This window comes from Herpailurus yagouaroundi, unplaced genomic scaffold (genome assembly GCF_014898765.1).
Source record: "Herpailurus yagouaroundi ecotype Mexico unplaced genomic scaffold, PumYag 202, whole genome shotgun sequence".
Lineage (NCBI taxonomy): Eukaryota > Metazoa > Chordata > Mammalia > Carnivora > Felidae > Herpailurus > Herpailurus yagouaroundi.
Window position 1 is genome coordinate 2,844,592 of NW_024412433.1, and position 20,128 is coordinate 2,864,719.

Sequence of the window (20,128 nt, forward strand, 5' to 3'; positions counted from 1 at the left end):
CTCACCGGCCCCCCACACGCCCCCCGGCGCTCCCGCCCGCGCAGGTGCAAGCCAAGCTGGAGAACGCCGAGGTGCTGGAGCTGACGGTGCGGCGCGTGCAGGGCACGCTGCGGGGCCGGGCGCGCGGTGAGTGGCGGTGGGGCGCGCGGGCGGGGCGGGTTCGCCCGGCCCGCCCCCGCCTCGGAATGGAGTCTTCCCCGCCCGGCGCCCCGGTACAGCCCGCGCCCGGGGCTCCTCCGGGTCTCCTGGGTGAGCCCTGTCCCCGCGGGCTGGGACGGGCCTGGCCACCGCAGTCGCTGCTTACCGGACGGGGCGCCGCTCTCTCCCTCCCACTCCCGGGTGCAGAGCGCGAGCAGCTGCAGGCGGAAGCAAGCGAGCGCTTCGCGGCCGGCTACATCCAGTGCATGCACGAGGTGCACACGTTCGTGTCCACGTGCCAGGCCATCGATGCCACCGTCGCCGCAGAACTCCTCAACCACCTGCTCGAGTCCATGCCTCTGCGCGAGGGCAGCAGCTTCCGGGATCTGCTGGGGGACGCCCTGGCCGGGTCTCCGGGAGCCCCTGGGCGAAGCGGCTGGCCCACGGGAGGGGTCTTGGGGTCCCCTCTGCCCAGTCCCCCGGGCCCCGGGGACGACCTGTGCTCCGACCTGGAGGAGGCCCCCGACGCTGAACTGAGCCGAGCGCCTGCCGAAGGGCCAGACTTGGTGCCAGCAGCCCTGGGCAGCCTGACCGCTGCTCGCATAGCCCAGAGCGTCTGGAGGCCTTGGTGACTAACGCCAGCCCCAGGTTTGCAAGGGTGGGTGTGGCCTTCCCTTGCTCTGTTCCAGCCTCCCTGGGGACAGAGGTGGTGGGGGCAGGGGCCTGAATGTCTCCCAGATCTGCCTGCCCTCTTCCTCCAGTGAGTGGGTTGCAGGGCAGTCCAGGATGACCAGCCCATTCAGGCCCCTAGCCCTGTTTCTTAAGCGAGTATCTCTTGGGGACCCCCAGCCCTGGGTTGGGTGGAGGGTGGGAGCTGCAGGCCGCAGGAAGAATCCTACAGAGCTACCGCGGTTCTCCGGGACCGCAGGTGCCCCAGGCTTCCCAGGTACTGTGTGGATCTGGGGGCAGAAGTGCTGAAACCCTCCTCCGTGCCGGGCACTAGTGTCGGGGACAGAGGGAGACCTCGGACCCTGGCGGCCCTGGCCTGAGCAGAAGCTTGAACTTGCCACTTCATTCAGGACACGGTGCATTCATTCAGGACACAGGAGGCAGGTGCATTCCCCAGCATTGCCAGTCCTCTGCCAGACAGAAGCAAAGCCTCCCTGAACGCCTTGCATTTAGCACACTTGGAGTTTGTGTATTAGGTTACCAACAAATGTTCCAGTTTTATTAAATAAAGGATTTGGGAGAGTTAGTTACCCTTCAGAAGTATGACTGATGTGGTGTCTTTACTGAGTCTAATGTGTAAATACTAAACTAAGGAAGGGCATTTTTCTTGTATCTAATGGTGGTGGATGTTTCTAAAACCTCTCACCCTTTGTCAGCAAAGTGAGGAGTAGAATGGTGGTGGAGACGAGACCCCCGTGCGACACTTCTCACAGTGGATGGTGTGTCCACCTCCCTGGGAGATGGATACCGCCGGCATGGGGTTTGTCTCCAGAGTAACTAAGCACCAGGGAAACAGCCTGTCCTGGGACCATTCTCTGGTACACGAGCTCCTAGGGATAAACTCATTCCTACTTCCTAGCCATGGGGTTTGGAAGTTTCTTTCAAAGACCTGTGTCAGGGCCCATGAGCATGATGCAGACATCAGTCTCCCCGTGTTAGGTTGTGGGTTGTCCCTCTTCCTGACTAGAGGGAGCTGCCCCCAGTGCCAGGCAGTTCAGGGACACGGAGACCCTCCCGGTGCGTGGCTTGAAGTCTAAGCGCCATGGCTCTGGGCAGCTTGGGCTGAAGATCAAACTGCGCCCAAGAGGCCAGGAGCCTTGGAAGGAGGGCGATGGGATGGGCAGTTGGGGAATGGGGAGCTTGCCCTCCTGGGCTGGGACAGGGCCTGCAGATAGCACATGGTCAGTTGACAGTCACTCCACAGGTAGCCCAACTCAGTCGTCTCCTGCTCCAGGGCCCAAAGCAGCTTGGGTTGCCAGTGCCCAGACTGGGGCTGAGGTGTGACGACTCAGGATTGTCACCTGGGTCTCCTCTCTGGTTGTGCGCCTTTGCTTCAAGAACATCTTTCTCAACAGCCCTTTTACAAAAGCCCCCCAACAGGTCCTGCCCACCAGGAGGGGGGTTCACATTGGCTCCCCTCTGGTTCAATCTCAGATCTCAGCTACTAGCCTACATAACCAGATGCACCTTATTTTTATACAAATACTTATTTTTTAAAAATTTACATCCAAGTTAGCACACAGCGCAACAATGATTTCAGGAGTACAGTCCTTAGTGCTCCTTACCCATTTAGCCCATCCCCCCTCCCACAACCCCTCCCGTAACCCTCTTTTGTTCTCCGTATTTAAGAGTCTCTTAGGCTTTGTCCCCCTCCCTGTTTTTATATCATTTGAACTCATACGATTTTTGTCTTTCTCTGAATGACTAATTTCACTTAACGTAATACCCTCCAGTTCCACTCATGTAGTTGCAAACGGCAAGATTTCATTCTTTTTGATTGCCGAGTAATACTCCATTGCATATAATACCACATCTTCTGTATCCATTCACCCATCGATGGACATTTGGGCTCTTTCCATACTTTGGCTGCTGTTGATAGCACTGGTAGAAGCATCAGGGTGCACGTATCCCTTCCAAACAGCATACCTGTATCCCTTCGATAAACACTTAGTAGTGCAATTCCTAGGTCGTAGGGTCGTTCTGTCTTTACTTTTTTGAGGAACCTCCATACTGTTTTCCAGAGTGGCTGCACAGTTTAGATGCACCTTATTTTTAGCGACTGGGGACGAGTTGGTGGGATGGGGTCGGAGAGGCAGGTCCGTACGAGAGGTCTCAAGAGGGATGGGAACATTATTCCTGGGATTATTTTAGCTGTCCCAGACAAACTGACATAGGAGGTGTCCACAGAGACACAGATGGAGAGCAGGTCCCCCTGCAAAACCTCTGTTGCATGTGGCTTCTAGCAGCACACAAAGGCCACTGTGATGAGCTCTGATGCCATGGGGGGGGGGGGGACTCTTTTGAAGCATCAACTCCTTCCTCTCCTACGCACACTTGTCTCATTCTCCCAGAGGCCCTGGACTCACTAGGCCTAAGAAGAGGCTAGTGCTTTCAGAACAGCTACGTCCCCTCTGGGGGCTCGAGAGTGAATCCGTTTCCTTTCCTTTTCCTGCTTCAGAGGCCACCGACATTCTTTGGCTGGTGGCCCCCCTCCTCCAGCTTCTAAGCCAGTAACAATGCATCTACCTTTGTGCCTCCCTCTTCCTTCTGCTTTTAAGGAACCTCATGATGATATTTGGGCCCACCTGGACAATCCAGGAGACTCGCCCTGTCTCAGGGCCCTCAATCCTTAATCAGGTTTGCAACACCTCTTTTGCCATGTAAGGTGACACACTCACAGTTTCTGGGAATGACGACACAGACATATTTGGGGGACCATTATTCTGCCCAGGCATTCTACCTTCCATCAAGACACGGTGTGGTGCCAGCCTTCCACACAGCCGTTGGATTCGGTCCCCTCCGACCTCTCAGGGGCTCTGCTGCATCACTAATCCCTCCTCCCTCTGGATCATTCTACGAAGCTGTAATCTCTCCGTCTGGAGAAAGAGGAGACACAATCCCCCTGGACCTGCCATCCCTGGTCAGGCTCTGCCTCATTTTTCTGCTCTAAAGCAACATTCCTAAAAAGCACTGTTTACACTAGCTGTCCCCACTTCTGCACCTCACTCCCCTTCCCTCCTCTGCAGTCAGGCCGTTCTTCCCCTCCGCTCCAAGGAACCTGCCCTGGCCAAGACCTCCAGCGACCGTTTCCAGACCCGGGGATTCTGTCTCAAGTCTCAACTTGCTCAACCTTCTTCCAGTGAAGCACTCCTCCTGGGTTATCACTCCCTCCCTCCGGAAAGTCCACTTCAAAAACCCCCAATCCTTCAGGCTGTCACTGGCCATCCTCAGTCTCCTTTGCTGACCAACCTCTGAATGAGGGCATACACGTTCAGGACTCTGTGCCCTTCCCTGTCACCCCTGCCCTGGCCCATTTGGCTTGTTCCATCGTGTGCCCGTGGTGCAAAGCCCATCTCTGTCCTTGTCGGCCCCTCTATCCTCAGGTCCGCTCAACACCTCCACTCAGACGTCGGATGCGCATCACAAACCATAGCCAGAGCACAGCCGACTCTCAGCCCCAAACGCACCGTCACTGCGCCAGTCGTTGCCCCTTCACGGCACCCCATTGACTACGGAAGGTAACCTACACAAGCCACACTCTTTTCCTGTCACCTCCCCTCCACTCAAGTGCATGAGCCCTACTCCAAACTCCAGTTTCCAAGCGTCATCTTTCCACCGGCAGAGGGCTAGGCACCCTCATCTCACCTTTAACCTGGACCTGGGCAGCAGGCCTAACTCGCCTCCCCACTCCCACGTGGGGCGTCTGGCAGCGGCCTTCAAGGCCGGACCAGAGACCAGCTGCCTCCGCGGATCCTCCCTCCCGCAGTTCTGCTCTGGCCTCGGGCCTTGGAGAGCAACCTGAGAGCGGGGGTGCGGCCAGTCTCGCTCAGCGCCGAGCGCGGGGGAAAGCGGCCGGATTTGGGAATGAGCGAGCGGAGCTCCAGGGGTCTCGGGCCCGACTCACACGGCGCGCAGCTCTCGGACGCGCCGCACCGACTAGGAGGAACTCCGGAGACTTTTCCCAGGCTTTCTTGAGGCTTTCTTCGCTGGGCCTGGGAGCCGAGGCCTTGGCCCCGCCCCCGCCCCGCCCCCGCCCCGCCCCGCCCGAGGCGAGCCGCTGAGCCTCCTGGGAGATGTAGTTCTCATCTTTCCACTTCCCCTTCCGCGAGGCCGCTGCAGGCTGAGCCGGGACCGCGACTCCCAGAGGCCTGCGGGCCCGGAGGCCACGCCCCCCTCGGCGAGCGTCCCGAGCCAGGTGCCGGCCAGGATCCTCGCGCCGTCGGGTAAGTGGCCGTGTGGCCGGTCGCGTCCGGAGTGCCGTCCTTTCGGCAGCCCTGGCACCAAGAGAGGACGCGAGGCAGGCGCCGGCGCCCCGCAGCTCGAGCCGCGCGTCCGCGTGTGGACGCGAAGGCCAAGGGCGTCTCGGCCGGCCGGGCAGTCGCTGCGCGGGCCGCCGCCCGGGGTCGCCGACCGCCGCGGGTCCCGGGAGGCCGGGGGTATTGAAAGAGCAGTCAAAGCCACCAGCGACGGGGGTCGAGAAGGAGGGGGTCGTTCCAGGCTGTGGAACGGAAGCAGGTTTGTTGAGGAGGGGGACACGAGCCTTGCTGACGGTGCCGGAGACCGAGCCCCGGCCACGCGCAGCCTTCACTCTCCGCCTGCGCTGAGCGAGCACCTGTTGTGTGCTGCGGTCCGAGACACACTGACCGGACCCCTGCTGCCGTGGACCCTTGCATTCTCTAAAGACGGCCGAGAGCCCACAGCGAGCCACTGGCCACCGCACACTGCCCAGAGGTAGACAGTCGCATCGCTTTTGAGAGCAACCGGGGAAGCCCAGAGCTTATCAGATTATTAATGCCTGTCCTTGGGTTTAGATGGGTCTAGAAGCGATAAGGTTTTAAACTGGTGACCGAGAGGCCTCCTGGATTGTCGTGGGAGCACCCAGGCATCTTACCCGGCTAGACCTGCGCTGCTGCGTCGTTGTCGTTGCCTCGCTGTCCATCTGCCATCAGCAGATGACACTAGGGGTACCGTCTTCTTGCCCCTCCGGATCCTGCCCCGCCTTGACCTCGGAAATCTGCTACGTGCCCTTAGACATCCAAGTCAATAAGCATTCCGTGGACCTTGTCACCCCTCACCGTCGAGCTGGCTCCCAAACCTTAAGCTCCTACCTTCTGTCTTACCCACTCTCTCCAGCCGAACTTGTTAGACCTCGCTGGGACGTAATCACTGTCCTAGTTTCCTTCACAGTCCAGTTTCTTGACTGTTCTCATTTTCTTCACTTCCTCACCTGCTTGCTTATCACAAAATTTCACCCCGGCCTACATTTCCCATCACTGTACTGGAAACTTCTAGAAGTCTCCGAGGAAGTCCTTACTGCCAAGTAGACCCTTTAGTTTTCTTCTGCCTAAATATTGCAGCATTTGACACTGACAGTAACCTCATGCTTTTTAAAACCCCCGGCCGGGTCTCGTGTTCTTGCTTCCTCTTCAACCCTTCCTTCTCAGATCCGAGACGGCTGTCAGCCCACCCTTTAAGTGTCGCCGTGTCCTGTGTCCCTGTGTCCCTTTCTGTAGCCCGCTTATCTCCAGACTACAATCCGTATGATCCCTGTGGCGTTCCCTCCTGTGTGGCTGAGTCCACACTTGACTTTCGGCCCAGCTGGGCTCTCTAGAGCTCTCGTGGGGTTTATCCAGATGCCCCTGGCTGTTGCCTTTCGACACCCCACAGGTTCTAAAGACACAGCAAGTGCAACCTGAGCTCTGCTCTCGTGCGAAACCTGCGCCTCCTGTCGTGTTCTGGATCCCTGGCCATCCTCAACCACCCAGGGCAGACCCCTGACAGGGAGACGCCTCCTCGTCCTTCAGCCCCCCCCCCCCCACGCAAGTGGCGTCCAGGAGCCATCAATTCTCCCTTGTTAACAGCGCTAATGAATGAATGAGTGAATGAGTTTGCATCTTCCTTGTGCCCGCTGTCCCTGCTGCCACATTCTTATTTCAGGTTCTTACCTCCCACCTGGAGAATGGGAATGGCCCTTAAGAAAACCACACCCAGTCTTACCTCCTGAACTTCGGTCCTTCAAAAGCCCGACCCTGCAGATTAGCAGAGTGTGGAAGGCCCATGACTCCCAGGGGTCCGCTCGGAGCCCCACCGCCAGGCCCCTCTCCTCTGCTCCCACCCCCTTGCCTGGGGTGGGACCGGCTGCCGCCCACCGCCCCGCAATCCTCTCCCGTTGCCTTCAAGGTTGGGAGGGTTTTCCTGGTCACCCTGGTTAGAGGCGGTTTTCAAGTTTCTTTTGATGCTGTATTTCAGACAACGTTTACTTATTCTTTCACAGTATTCGTTGGATACCTGCTCTTCGTCAGGCATTATTCTCGTTGCTGGAGATAAAGCTTCTTCTCAATCTCATACTGTTATGAGGGAAACAGACCAAAAACACACGATATGGCAGGCAGTGTTCCCGGCCAAGAAGAACATAAAGTGGGCCGAGAGGCCAGGGAGTCATGGTGTGGAAACAGCGTGCAGGTTTAGGAAGGCTGGTTAGGAACCACCTGTCTGGTAGGTTTCATCTGAGCAGAGAACGGATGATGTGAAGGAAGGAGCAGGCAGCTCTCCCGAGAAGGAACGTTCCAGGGAGAGGAAGTAGCAAGTGCAAAGGCCGAAAGTGGGATGTGTGGGGCCAGTTCCAGGGCCGGTGCAGCTGGGTCCCTACAGTCTTGTAACAGATGCTCCTTGGGGCTCGTGGGGGGCTCCGTCGGTTAAGCGGTTGAACGTCTGACTTGGTTTCGGCTCAGGTCATGATCTCGTGGTTCGTGAGCGCGAGCCCTGAGTCAGGCTCTGCGCTGACAGCTCAGAGCCTGCTTGGATTCCCAGTCTCTCTCTCTCTCTCTCTCTCTCTCTCTCTCTCTCTCTCTCTCTCTCTGCCTTTCCTGCTCTTCCTTTCCCTCCCCTGCTTGCTCTCGTGCTCGCTCTCTCTCTCAAAATAAATACACTTAAGAAAAAAACGTTCCTTGTTTTTTTCTGTATTTCTTTCAATAATAACAGCAATACCATATGTTCCTTAACAGCAGGTGCCGGGAGACTCTGTGCGTGATCTTGTCCGTTCCTCAAATGTCACGGTGACCCTCTGGGGGGGTATTTATTACTACTCTCCGTTTTACAGATGAGGAAACTGAGGCTCAGATAGGTTAAGTAACTGTTCCTAAACTCGATTTTTATTTTAAAAGCAATACACACCCCCAGGAAAAGGCAAGCATTACAGAAGGCCTGCCGCGGACAGTCTGGGTCCTCCTTCTCTCTTCTGGCCCCATACCTTCCTCCCTCTCTCCAGGAGTCCCCACGGTTAACAATTTCTTGGGTGACCTCTTTGATCCTTCCCATACATCTGCAAGCATATATATCTGGGAAAAATGTCTTTTTCTTTTTCTGCCAATGGGACCATTCTGTACATACGATTCTGCAACTTTTTTAACCCAACAGTAGGATCGTCGATTCAGTGCTGTGGACCATGCCCCCGCTGCGTGCCAAGCAAGCACTGTCCTCGGCACCAGGGACACAGTAGTGAAGAGGAAAAGCCCCTCCCTCACGGGGGCCCCCCTGGCCCACCACGTGGCCTGGGGCAGAGCCTTCTTGCCCACATTAACCTCACCAAGGGTGTAGAGAGGGTTTCCGAGGTTTCTCCAAGACCGGTACTCAGCGAACATCCTGTGTACTTTGCACATGCTTCTAGAATTAAAGTGGCCGGGCAAATGGTATGTCGTTGAAATTGTCAGATCATTGCCCTGAAAAACTGTCTGTGTTACACTTCCGCCTTCAGCAGAGGAGGGGAGTTTTCTACACTGTCTTTATTTATTTATTTTTTTTTATGTTTATTCTTGAGAGAGAGACAGAGCACAAGCAGGGGGAGGGGCAGAGAGAGAGGGAGACACAGAACCTGAAGCAGCTCCAGGCTCCGAGCCGTCAGCACAGAGCCCCATGTGGGGCTGGAACCCATAAACCCCAAGATCATGACCTGAGCCGAAGTCGGACGCTTAATTGAGCCACCCAGGTGCCTGTCCCATCTACACTGCCTTTAGTGGCAGACATCCCTATTTCACTGATTCACTACCATGAAAAAAAGTTTGTTTAGGGGCGCATGGGTGGCTCAGTTGGTTAAGCGTCCGACTTCGGCTCAGGTCATGATCTCACGGTCCGTGAGTTCGAGCCGCACCTCAGGCTCTGTGCTGACAGCTCGGAGCCTGGACCTGCTTCGGGTTCTGTGTCTCCCTCTCTCTCTGCCCCTCCCCCGCTCATGCTCTGTCTCTCTCTGTCTCAAAATAAATAAAAACATTAAAAAAATTTTAATTGTTTTTAACATTTATTTATTCTTGAGACAGAGGGAGGCAGAGCATGAACGGGGGAGGGTCAGAGAGAGAGGGAGACACAGAATCGGAAGCAGGCTCCAGGCTCTGGGCCATCATCAGCCCAGAGCCCGATGCGGGGCTCGAACTCACGGACCGTGAGATCGTGACCTGAGCTGAAGTCGGACGCTTAACCGACTGAGCCACCCAGGCACCCCAAAAAAATTTTATAAAAAAAAAGTTTAAGGGAAGAATATTGAATTTAGTGGGTACCATTGGCATCTGTGGAGATAATCACATGTTTTCTGATTTTTGCCCTTTTGCCTGTCGATGTGGAGTATTTTGTGATTGGATTCATCCATAATGAGCCACGCTTCTGGTTTTAACCCAACTGTAGAATCGTCTTAATGGGGTCAAGGTCTTGCTGAATTTGGTTTGTATATAATTTTATGTAGGATTCTTTTAATAGACTTGATTTTTTTTTTTTAGAGCAGTTTGGAGTTCATAACAAAACCGAGCAGAAGATAGAGATTTCCCCCGTACCCCTGTTCCCACACACACACGACTTACCCCCTGATCAGTATCCCCCACCCGAGTGGTCCGTTTGTTGCAGTCGATGAGCCCACCCATCATTATCCCCCAAAGTCCCTAGGTGACACTGGGGTTCACTCTAGGTGCTGTACATTCTCTGGGTTGGGACAAATGTCGGGCATGCATCCACCACAGAGTACGACACAGAGCAGTGTCACTGCCCTAAAAATCCTGTGCTCTGCCTGTTCATCTCTCCCTCCCCACAGTGTCTCACAGTCACGATCTTTTTTACTATCTGCAGAGTTTTACCTTTTCCACAGTGTTTTGTAGGATTTTTTTTGCATCAGAATTCCTACGAGGTATTGCTCTATGGTTTTTTGTATGTGCGGTCTTCCTGATTTGGGTGTCTGTTAAGCTGCCCCTCTGAAAAGATTGGGAGTCTTGCTGTTTGTTTGTTTGTTTGTTTGTTTGTTTTAAGATTTTATTTTTGAGTAATCTCTACACCCAACATGGGGCTCGAGCCCACAACCCTGAGATCAAGAGTTGCAGGTTCCACCGACTGAGCCAGCCAGGCGCCCTGGGAGTCTTGCTTTTATTCCTGTGTGTTCTGGAACAGCTTAAATAGCATTGGGATAACACAGTCCTTAAGTTCTGAAAGTGTACGCCTTGAGGTCACCAGGGCCTAGAGAGTTATGTGCAGTGGCAACAGGTACGCTAATTTTCAAAAGTTTGTTTTTAGATAGTTTTTTTAAAGTTTATTTATTTTTGAGAGAGACACAGCATGAGCGGGGGGAGGGGCAGAGAGAGAATCCCAAGCAGGATCGGCCGCTGCCAGCACAGAGCCCGACTCGGGGCTTGAACTCACGAAACCGTGAGATCATGACCTGAGCCGAAACCAGGAGTCAGACCCTTAACCAATGGAGCCGCCAGGTGCCCCAGAGGTGCACTAATTTAAAAAGTTTTCTGTCCGGGCACCTGGGTGGCTCTGTCGGTTAGACATGAGACTCTTCAGCTCAGCTCAGGTCATGATCTCTCCGTTCAGCAGATCGAGCCCCGCATGGGCTCTGTGCTGGCAGCTCTGAGCCTGCTTGGGATTCTCTCTCTCTCTGTCTCTCTCTCTGTCTCTCTCTCTCTCTCTCTCTCTCCCCCTCCCATGCTTGTGCTCACGCATGCACGCTCTGTCTCTCTGTCTCAAAAGAAATAGACATCAAAAATAAAAAAAGCTCAAAGCGATTGTCTGCATCGCTCCCTGTAAGCCTTTCCAAGGCATCTGATTGTTTCTCACTCCCATTTCCTGAGTGACGTGGGGCATCTTTTCTCAAGCTTACCAGGTATTTGTGTTTTCCTCAGAGCCAGGTTGGGTGCCCCGTCTACACCTCCAGAGGTCCCTGAAGGTACGGTGTTGGGAGTGCGGGAGCACGAAGGAAACCCGAGAAGGAAGTGGAGGGCCCTGGCAGCCCGCATGGACCCGCATAGGCCACTCAGGCAAGGCTCGAACCACAGATGGATCCAAGGCTTGACAACACCCCTCCTGCTGTCTGTGGGAAGCGACGGGCAGGGCAGGAGCTTGGCCAGGGAGGGAAGCGGCCCCCAGCAGCGGGCCGCCCGGGCTTCCATATTTTCACCTGGCCTCTTTTCCGTGTCACCCTGCACAACAGCCCCGGGGAGCTGGCCACCTTCGGCCATTCTTCCTTCCATAGTCTGTGCGAGCAATAAACGGAATCTAGAAAGGGCTCACGACTTCCTTAGTAGCACCTCTGTCAGCCTGTGCTGGACAGAATGGAAGGAAAATGAGGCAAAAGGGGGTTGGGGGGGGGGAGGGCAGGGCCCACCCGATTTGGGGTGCGTACCACAGATCTCCCCTTGCCCGGGGCCAAATTCTCTTTTCTGCCCCTTGTCTCCTCCAAGGCTTGATCGAGCCCCTGGAGGTTTGTTGTATCCAGATCTGCCCCAGTCATTCGACCCGGAGAAACTCCAGTTGGAAGGAGCTCTCAGATGGACCAGCAAATTCTAGAGGACTGGAGCTGCCCCAAAACTGTATTATGGAAGTTTGCAGCGGTACCGTTGACATCTTTCTCGACTTTTATCACATCTGGGCAACCATCCGTTAATCCATTTTTATTCTTGATGCCTTCAGAGTAAATTCCCCTCCAACATTAACTAGCATCCGTTATTCACAGTCTCTTCCTTTGGATCCAAAACTTACAATGAACTGCCCTACTTGTAAGGGAACATCTGCTGAGTTTTGACAAATCTGTACAGTTTTGTAACTCAGACCCTACTGAGATACCGGTAAGAAAGTTCTCTCATGCTCCTCAGACAGTCCCCACTCCCACCCAGAGGCAACCAGTCAGTACCCTGCCTAGCAATACTGGAGCACAAAGCAAAAGGAAAAATCAAATTTGTGCTTAATTTTTTGTCAGAACAATAAAGTAGGTGAAAAGCCGTTGAAAAATTTTAAAGTAGGCATATTAAAATTAAAAATATTTTGAAGTTTAAATATTTTATTTATATAAAACCAACTGATGATTTTACTTAACCAGGTTTAATGGAAACAAACAATAATATTTCCAAAGTTTACTACTTATTTTCAGTTGGAGAGAATTGCCGGATTAATTTCCCTTTTTTTTTTTTTTTTAAACGTTTGTTTATTTTGAGACACAGCGTAAGCGGGGGAGGAGAGAGAGAGAGAGAGAGAGAGAGAGAGAGAGAGAGAGACACAGAATCCGAAGCAGGCTCCAAGCTCCGAGCTGTCAGCACAGAGCCTGACTCGGGGCTAGAACCCACGAACTGTGGGAACATGACCTGAGCTGAAGTCAGAAACTTAACCCACTTAGACACCCAGGTGCCCCCTTTGGATGTGTTTTTAATGTGGGTTTTCGAACAGAGGCAAAAGGCAGTACCTGGGTGGCTCAGCGGGTTAAACCTCTGACTTCAGCTCAGGTCATGATCTCGTGGTTTGTGGGTTCGAGCCCAACATTCGGGCTCTGTGCTGACAGCTCAGAGTCTGGAACCTGCTTTGGATTCTGTGTCTCTCTCTGTCCCTCCTATGTTCACGCTCTTTCTGTGCCTCTCAATAATAAATAAAAACAAAAAAGCTTTTTAAAAAAATGGCTAAAATGATACATTTGCTGTTAGGTATATTTTACCACAATAAAAAAATCAACTAAGGAAAGTATGAACTGAACTGAATGTAAACACCCCCAGGCCCAGGATTCCAATCCCTGGGCACGTGCCAGTGGGGATGGGTGCCAGTGTTCGCCAAAAGACACACTTTGGGATGTTCCTACCAGTAGTATTTGTTAGAGCCTCAGACTGGATACGACTCAGCTGTTCACAGATGCCAGAACATGTTCGTAAGGAACCTGCATCCACACCAGGGATTATCACACAGAGAGAAGACAAGGTCAGGTCCGCCTGCTAACAGTTCACATGAGTCTCACCTACATGGTGCTGAGCAAAGAAGTCCAGGTCGGAAGAGCGCGCACTGCGTGATTCCATTTATATGAGGTTCAAACCCCCACCAAATGAATCCGTGGCCCTAGTGCCAACCGTGGGGCGTCGTGACTGGAAGTGGTTTCTGGGCGCAGGAAATATTCCGTGTTGCGATCTGAGTCCTCGTCGGCGGGTGTATTTACTTGGTGAAACTTCATCAAGGAATATACTTGGATTCAGTGTGGATTTCAGTAAAAAAAAGTTTCCTAAAAAAACAGAATCAAAGAAATCGATCATTACAAATAGCAGAAAATTAGGTACTGGGTGGAAATAAAGTAATAAAAATATTTTTTATCTAAAAAGTGAATTATGGTGACATATTTATCAGCGTCTTAAGTAGATAAGGTGTAAAAGTTTCCTAGTACATTTATTTTCCTGGTTAAATGGTCTCAGAAAATGCTCAATCAAGTCTCACTTGTGAAAAGTCAAATATATCCATAAGTAAGACGTGTATGGCTCATCTCCGTGCCTGAGATGAGGTCCAGAAAATCCTTTTGAGGAAGTGAGCTCTGAGCTGAGTTTGGGGCCTGGGAGGGGGGGCAGCCATTTGAGGAGCAGGAAAAAGTTGTTCTAATCAAAGGCAGCGAGGGCCCAGTCTTGAGGTCCACAGAGCCCGCTGCATCCTGGAGAAAGGGAGGAGCCCAGGGGTCGGGGCCACAGTCAAGGTTTGAAACTCCCAAGGTCAGAGGTACTCATGCCAATGCCCAGTGAGACAATGGAGGGCCTCATAAGCATAGCAGGGAATTTGGATTTTATGCTACGCAAATGGGAAGCAATTGAGAGACTTAAAGCAGGGGAGGGCAGTGGGCGAAGTTATGTTTTAAAATGATCTCTCTCCCTTTCTGGAAACTGTAGGAGGACAAGAGTCTAACAGAGAGGAGGCAGCGTGATTTGCCTCAGGAAAACGCAGTCATGCCTCAGAGATCTTGGGGGTTCGCTTCCAGACCACCACAGTAAAGCAGATACCACAGCGAAGTGAGTCCAGTGAGCTCACTGGTCTCCTGGTGCACATGAAAGTTGTGTTTACACGACACTGTAGTGTGTCAGGTGTGTTAACAGCTTCATGTCTACAGGAATGTACAGACTTGAGTTAAAACGTATTTTACTGCTAAACAATGCTAACCATCATCTGAGCTCTCAGTGAGTCAGAATCCTCTCGCTGGAGGAAGATCTTGCCTCGATGTTCACGGCTGCTTGGTGGTTGTGACAGTTTCCTAAATTAGTCAACAACGAGGTTGGTCTGGTACATCAAGTGACTCCTCCTTTCGTGGATGATTTCTCTGTGGCACGTGATGCCGTTTGACACCATTTTACGCACAGTAGGAATCGTTCGACACCGGAGTCCGTCCTCTCAAACACAGCCACGGCTCTATCAGCTAAGCGTATGCATCTTCCAGATCCTTTGTGGTCACGTCAACAGTCTTCACGGCATCATCACCGGCCGCAGATTCCGCCTCAAGAAACCACTTCACCAAGAAGCAACTCCTCCTCCGTTCAAGATTTCCCCCAAGACCGCGGCCACACATTCAGTCCCGTCATCAGGCTCCGCTTGCAATTCTGGTTCTCTTGCTGTTTCCACCCCATCGGCAGCGACTTCCTCCACGGGAGGCTTGGACCCTCCATGTTGTCCGTGTGGGCTAGAATCAACTTCTTCCAAACTCTTGTGAATGTTGGTATTGTGACCTCTTCCCGTGAATCGTGAATGTTCTCAATATAAACATAGAGAGTGGTGAATCCTTGACAGAAGGGTGTCGGTTTACCTTGCCCAGATCCCTCAGAGGAATCACGATGACACTTGTAGCCTCATGAAATGTAGAGACTTGAAGGTCAAAACGACCCCCTGACGCACGGGCTGCAGAATGGGTTCTGTGATAGCTGGCAGGAAAACCGCATTCGTCTCGTTGTCCTTCTCCATCGGAGCTCTTGGGGGACCCAGTACGTTGTCAGTGAGCACTAATATTTTGAAAGGAGTCTCTTTTTTTTGTTCTGAGCCCTGGGTCTCAACAGTGAGATTAAAATATTTGGAAAACCACGTCGTGAACAGACGTGCGCTCATCCAGGCTGTGCTATTCTGCCTACGGGGCACTGGTGGAGTACATTTCCCATAATTCTGAAGGGCCCCAGGATTTTCAGGACGGTGAACGGGCACTGGTATCAATGTCAAGTCCCCGGTCGCACCGGCCCCTGGGAAGAGAGCCTGTCCCCTGGGGCTCTGGAGCCAGGCGTTGACGTCTGCTCTCCAGCGTGGAAACCCTCGATCATGTCTCCTTCCAGCAGAAGGCCGCTCCGTCCACACCGCCCGTCTGTTGTTTAGCGCAGCCGCCCCCACCTTCGTCCTGCCGGGTCTCCCGGAGAACTTGCCGCAGCTCCGGCACGAGCACTCGCAGCCTCACCTTACATTTGCACTCCTGTGTTATGGACACGCTTCTCTCCTGAACCAACCCCTGCTCGCTCCAGACTTTCCTCCGGCAGCCTCTTCACCTCCCGGCCTTCACAAGGAGCGCCAGGGCCTTGGTCTAGACTGGCCTTTGGCTTACGGGAACGTTGCGGCAGGCTGGCTCTTCTATCCCGACCACCAAAACCTTCTCCGAACCAGCAATAAGGCTGTTTCGCTTTCTTGCCATCCGTGTGTTCACTGGAGTGGCCCTTTTAATTTCCCCGAGAACTCATCTCTCGCGTTCACAACCTGGACGACCGTTCGGTGCGAGAGGCCCCGCTTCCGGCCTGTTTCGGCTTTCCACCGGCCTTCCTCACCGAGCTTCCTCATGTCTGGCTTTTGATTGAAAGTGGGAGACGTGCGACCCTTCCTTTCACTTGGACACGTAGAGGCCATCGTAGGGCTATTAACTGGCCTAATTGCAGTATCGTTGTGTCTCGGGGAACAGGGAGGCCCGAGGAGAGGCGGAGACGAGGCAGTGGCCAGCGGGGGGAGCAGACAGAACACACACAGGACATTTATCGATTCAGTTTTCTGACTTATATGGGCGCGGTTCACGGTGTCTGCAGACAATGACAGTAGTGACATCCGAGGTCACGGGTCACAGATCACCACGACAAATATTATAATGAACAAGTTTGAAATATTGCGAGAATTACCCAAATGCGACAGAGACACAAAGTGAGCAGACGCTGTCGGAAAATGGTGCCAATAGGCTTCCTCGGCACAGGGTTGCCCAAAACCTTCAACTTGTAAAAACTGCAGTATCTGTGAAACACAAGAAAGCAAAGCGCAATAAAATTAGGCATGCCTGTAATGGGCTTGGTCTGGGATCACAGTCACAGAAATGGGATGTGGAAGTGGAACAGGTAAGATCCACCTACTGAACTGGTCGTATGGCGTAAGGAAAAGGTAGGAACTGAGGCCGGTGCCTAGGTTGGGCAGGAGCCACTGGGCGGATGATCTGAGAAAGACTGGCGTGAACAGGTTTTGGGGAGAAGGCAGGAGTTGTGTTTGGCATATATTGTAAATGGCATCATTTGAGATGCCCATTAGACATCCAGGTGGGGCTGCTGAGTGGACAGGCGGGGATATGTCGAGTTCCGAGAGGAAGCCAAGGCCAGAGACATGCACAGGTGTGCCGTCAAAATACAGACGTATTTAAAGCCAAAGAACTAATAAAGATGGTTTTGGAAGTGAATAAATTGCAGACCGAAGAAGGTCCCGCACCATGCCCTCGGGCAGGTCAATGTTTAGATGAAGAAAAGCCAACAGAGTGAATCTGAAAAGGGGCGTTCCGAGTGGGCCACATTTCCCTTCTAGTATGAAGTGGGTGGGGTTACAAGGCTTCTGGGCTTCCTTCTGCCCTGAAAGAAGGGTCTATCCTCCCGTGACATGGCTCCAGTCTGCAGACAGAGGGCGCAAGCAGGAGAGCGTGTGCCTTCCATTGCCTTCTAAGGACACTGACATTTTTCTAATTGTGTAAAGGTCTGCGGCTCCCCCACTGAGTTAAAGTCATCCTTTTGGCGTTTAGGACCCCTTGTGAAATGACCCCAAGTTAACTTGAGACCTCGAGTCCTACCCACCCACCCACCCACCCAACTCCTCTCCATTCCTTACAGAGCTGTGAACATGGGGCTTATTCATGCCATTGTGCCTGCCCTCTACCCCAAAATGAATCTAAAAATCACACCTGACTTTTTTTTCTTTTCTTTTAGAGAGAGAGTGTGTGTGGGTGGGGGAGAGAAGAGAGGGAGAGGGAATCTTAAGCGGACTCCATGCTCAGTGCACAGCCCGATGCAAGGCTTGATCCCAAGACCCTGGGATCGTGACCTGAGCTAAGATCAAGAGTTGGACGCTCGACTGGCTGAGCCACCCAGGTGCCCCCACACCTGACTTCAAAGGCCCCAGATAGAAGGTATCCAGTTCAGGCCCCCTGACAGCCAGCCCTTTCACCATTACTGTGCACTCCACACAGGCACTCAGGCACACACACACACACACACACACACACACACACACACACACATACACACGTCCCTTGTGTTTTGAGCATGTTCCTCTCCCGCTAGCAGATGCAGGAACTATTTCTGGCCCGGTGTGAACTTCGAGAATTACTAACCCTGTTCCTTCCTGACCTTCCCCCAGCCTCAGGCGCTTATCTTACTCACGTGCTCGTGCTCATGGGTTCTCACCTGAAGATTCAAGGGGAGCCCTCTGCAGACCTCCCCAACAGGCAACATTACTTTCCTCAAAAGGCTGTTAAGAGATTAGATCAAATTATCATATGCAAAGCGCCTAACTAGTGACAGGCCCCCGACAGGCACGCGGTGTTCTAAGTGCTCTTCCCCTTCTTCACAATAGGAATAGTAAAATCGATCACTTTTTCACAGTGTGAGAGACTTTTTCTGACATTGATTCAAACTTCCCCAAACCAGGGTTGCTATAAAATCCTTCCCACTGCCCTGGAAGACAACGGTTATTTGTGGTTTCCAAGCCGTCTTTCATTTTCCAAGCCGTCTGTCACAGTGCACAAAACAGGTGTGGTTACCAGGCTGTTCAATTTTTACTGCTGCCCTTGTAAGGGCCCCCACATTTCGCAGCTCAAAACAATCACTCCGTTTTGTTCATATTTTGTGGGTCAGGAATCCCACAAGGGCGGGGGCTTGACACTCGCGATCCTTGCTGTCTGTGCACTTGGCACTTCCAGTGTTTTCCCTGGGAATCTCCTTAGCCAGATTCATCAGTTCATTGGGTACATTTTCTATTTCCCACAATATGGTGGGTAACGGCTGTGCTGAATGTACGTAACAATGGGATTCTTTCCTCCACCTTCCTCACTTTTTGTTAAGCCCTCATTACAGCCTCCAGGCCCATCAGGGTGGGGGGCCTCCCACAGTCTTCTCCAGGCCCCTCTGGTTACCTGCTGACCTGGTCCCAAAGATAGTCCCTTATGTTTTGGGTTTTTGCACCTGACCTTAGCCAAAAGGCCAAGAAGTGACGTTTTGGCCTTTTGATGTGTCAGCACTCCCCGTCAAATTCCTCTTCCTGGTATTATTGTTGTGTAATCGATTACCCCTAAATTTAGCAGCTTAAAAACACTGCTTACTTTGCTTGCGATTCTGTGGGTTGGGAATTCTCAAAGGGCTCAGCTGGGCAGTCCTGGCTTGGGGTCTCTCACGAGGTCATAGTCAGATATTGGCCGGGGCTGGGGTCATCTGAGGCTTCCTCAGGGATGGATGTCCTCGATGACTCACCCTATGAGGCTGGCAGCCAAGGCTGGCTATTGGCTGGGAGCTCGGCTGGCATCGCTGAATACAGCGCCCATCTGGGGCTTCTCCAGCACGGTAGCCCCAGAGCAGCTGAACTCCTTAGTCGCTGACCGACTCCCCAGCAAGTGTCTCCAGAGCATCAGGCAGAAGCTGCATGGCCTTTTAGGACCTAGCCTTGGAAGTCATACAATGGCCCATCTTCCATTCTCTACCAGTCAAAGCTGTCACAGTTCACCCAGGGCCATGGGAGACGACTCACAGCCTACCTCTCGATGGAAGGTGGCAGGGATACATTTCAGAAGAGCAGGAGGGATGGGAGGTATTGTGGCCACAAACTGGAAAATATCATTGGCCACACAGGCAGCTGATAACATCCTGGAACATCAGGTACTCCCTTTCCTTGTCTCTAGACAGCTCAAGTTCTTAAAATCCGAAGTTATGATTTTTTTCTAAGAGCAAAATAGTCAAGTAGGCTTGGGCAGTCCTGAGCAAGTACCCAGGGGGGGTCGCTCTTGGCTCCAACCTTCCTCATATTCCTGAGGTAGGACGGCTGTGTCATGCACTTTGAACTTCAAAAATGGACATAGTCTTTCACTCGTTCATTCATCCAACCAACGTATACGAGCACCTATTACGTGCCAGGTGCTCAGGGTACGGTTATGTGTAGGACCAAACATGGCTCCTGACCCCCACCTGCTCACATTCTGATGGGAGATACGGTTCATCCACGAAATGATGACATAAACGACTGTAAAACTGTAACTATGACAACAGCTGTAAAGGGTGCTTGGGGCACTCAAGAAAGGTTTTCCTGAGGAATTGATGACTCAGCTGAAATCTGAGGAATGAATGGAATTTACCCAGGAGAAGGGGGTCGAGGAGAACATTTCAAGCCAGGGGACCTGAGAAAATGCCCTGGGACAAGACAGAGAAAGACAAGTACAAGGGATCGAGAGAAGCCCCAAGAGAGAAGCCTGACAGGAGGCTGTGATTTGGTGACACAGACTTGACGGGGGTGGGGTCAGGGAGTGGATCCAGAAGACATTCAGAAGATGAAACTGAGAGGACCTGGTGATGGACGGTGTGTCAGGCATCTACTGCTGCCTAACAAATGACCACAAACTCAGCAGCTTAAAACCACACCCATCTAGTATCCTGCAGTTTCCACAGGTCAGGAGTCTGGGCGCAGCTGGGTCCTCTACAAGGCTGCAGTCATGTGTTGGCCCAGGCTGGGGTCTCACGTGAGGCTC

At 52.8% G+C, this 20,128-nt stretch overlaps 1 protein-coding gene and 3 long non-coding RNA genes across 4 annotated transcripts in view; 2 read left to right on the top strand and 2 right to left on the bottom strand.

The window, feature by feature from the left end:
* Positions 1–1,410, top strand: part of HES6 (hes family bHLH transcription factor 6) — a 2,220-nt gene extending 810 nt beyond the window's left edge. Inside the window, exons 3-5 of the mRNA XM_040450493.1 lie at positions 45–126; positions 346–786; positions 1,059–1,410. Of these exons, the coding sequence (XP_040306427.1) occupies positions 45–126; positions 346–770 (507 nt within the window). The 3' untranslated portion in view covers positions 771–786; positions 1,059–1,410. The remainder of the gene's footprint in view (positions 1–44; positions 127–345; positions 787–1,058) is intronic.
* A 3,687-nt stretch (positions 1,411–5,097) lies between these two features.
* Positions 5,098–12,132, top strand: LOC121014359 (uncharacterized). The gene is made up of 2 exons (XR_005783177.1): positions 5,098–5,382; positions 11,025–12,132. It is a non-coding gene; the product is annotated as an uncharacterized LOC121014359 (long non-coding RNA).
* Positions 9,273–20,128, bottom strand: part of LOC121014360 (uncharacterized) — a 27,740-nt gene continuing 16,884 nt past the window's right edge. The window contains exons 2-3 of the long non-coding RNA XR_005783178.1: positions 12,504–12,506; positions 9,273–9,319 (exon numbers count right to left, since the gene is read on the bottom strand). This is a non-coding gene — a long non-coding RNA (uncharacterized LOC121014360). The remainder of the gene's footprint in view (positions 9,320–12,503; positions 12,507–20,128) is intronic.
* On the bottom strand, positions 12,798–17,172 carry LOC121014358 (uncharacterized). The gene is made up of 2 exons (XR_005783176.1): positions 16,266–17,172; positions 12,798–13,375 (listed from the first exon to the last, which is right to left on the bottom strand). It is a non-coding gene; the product is annotated as an uncharacterized LOC121014358 (long non-coding RNA).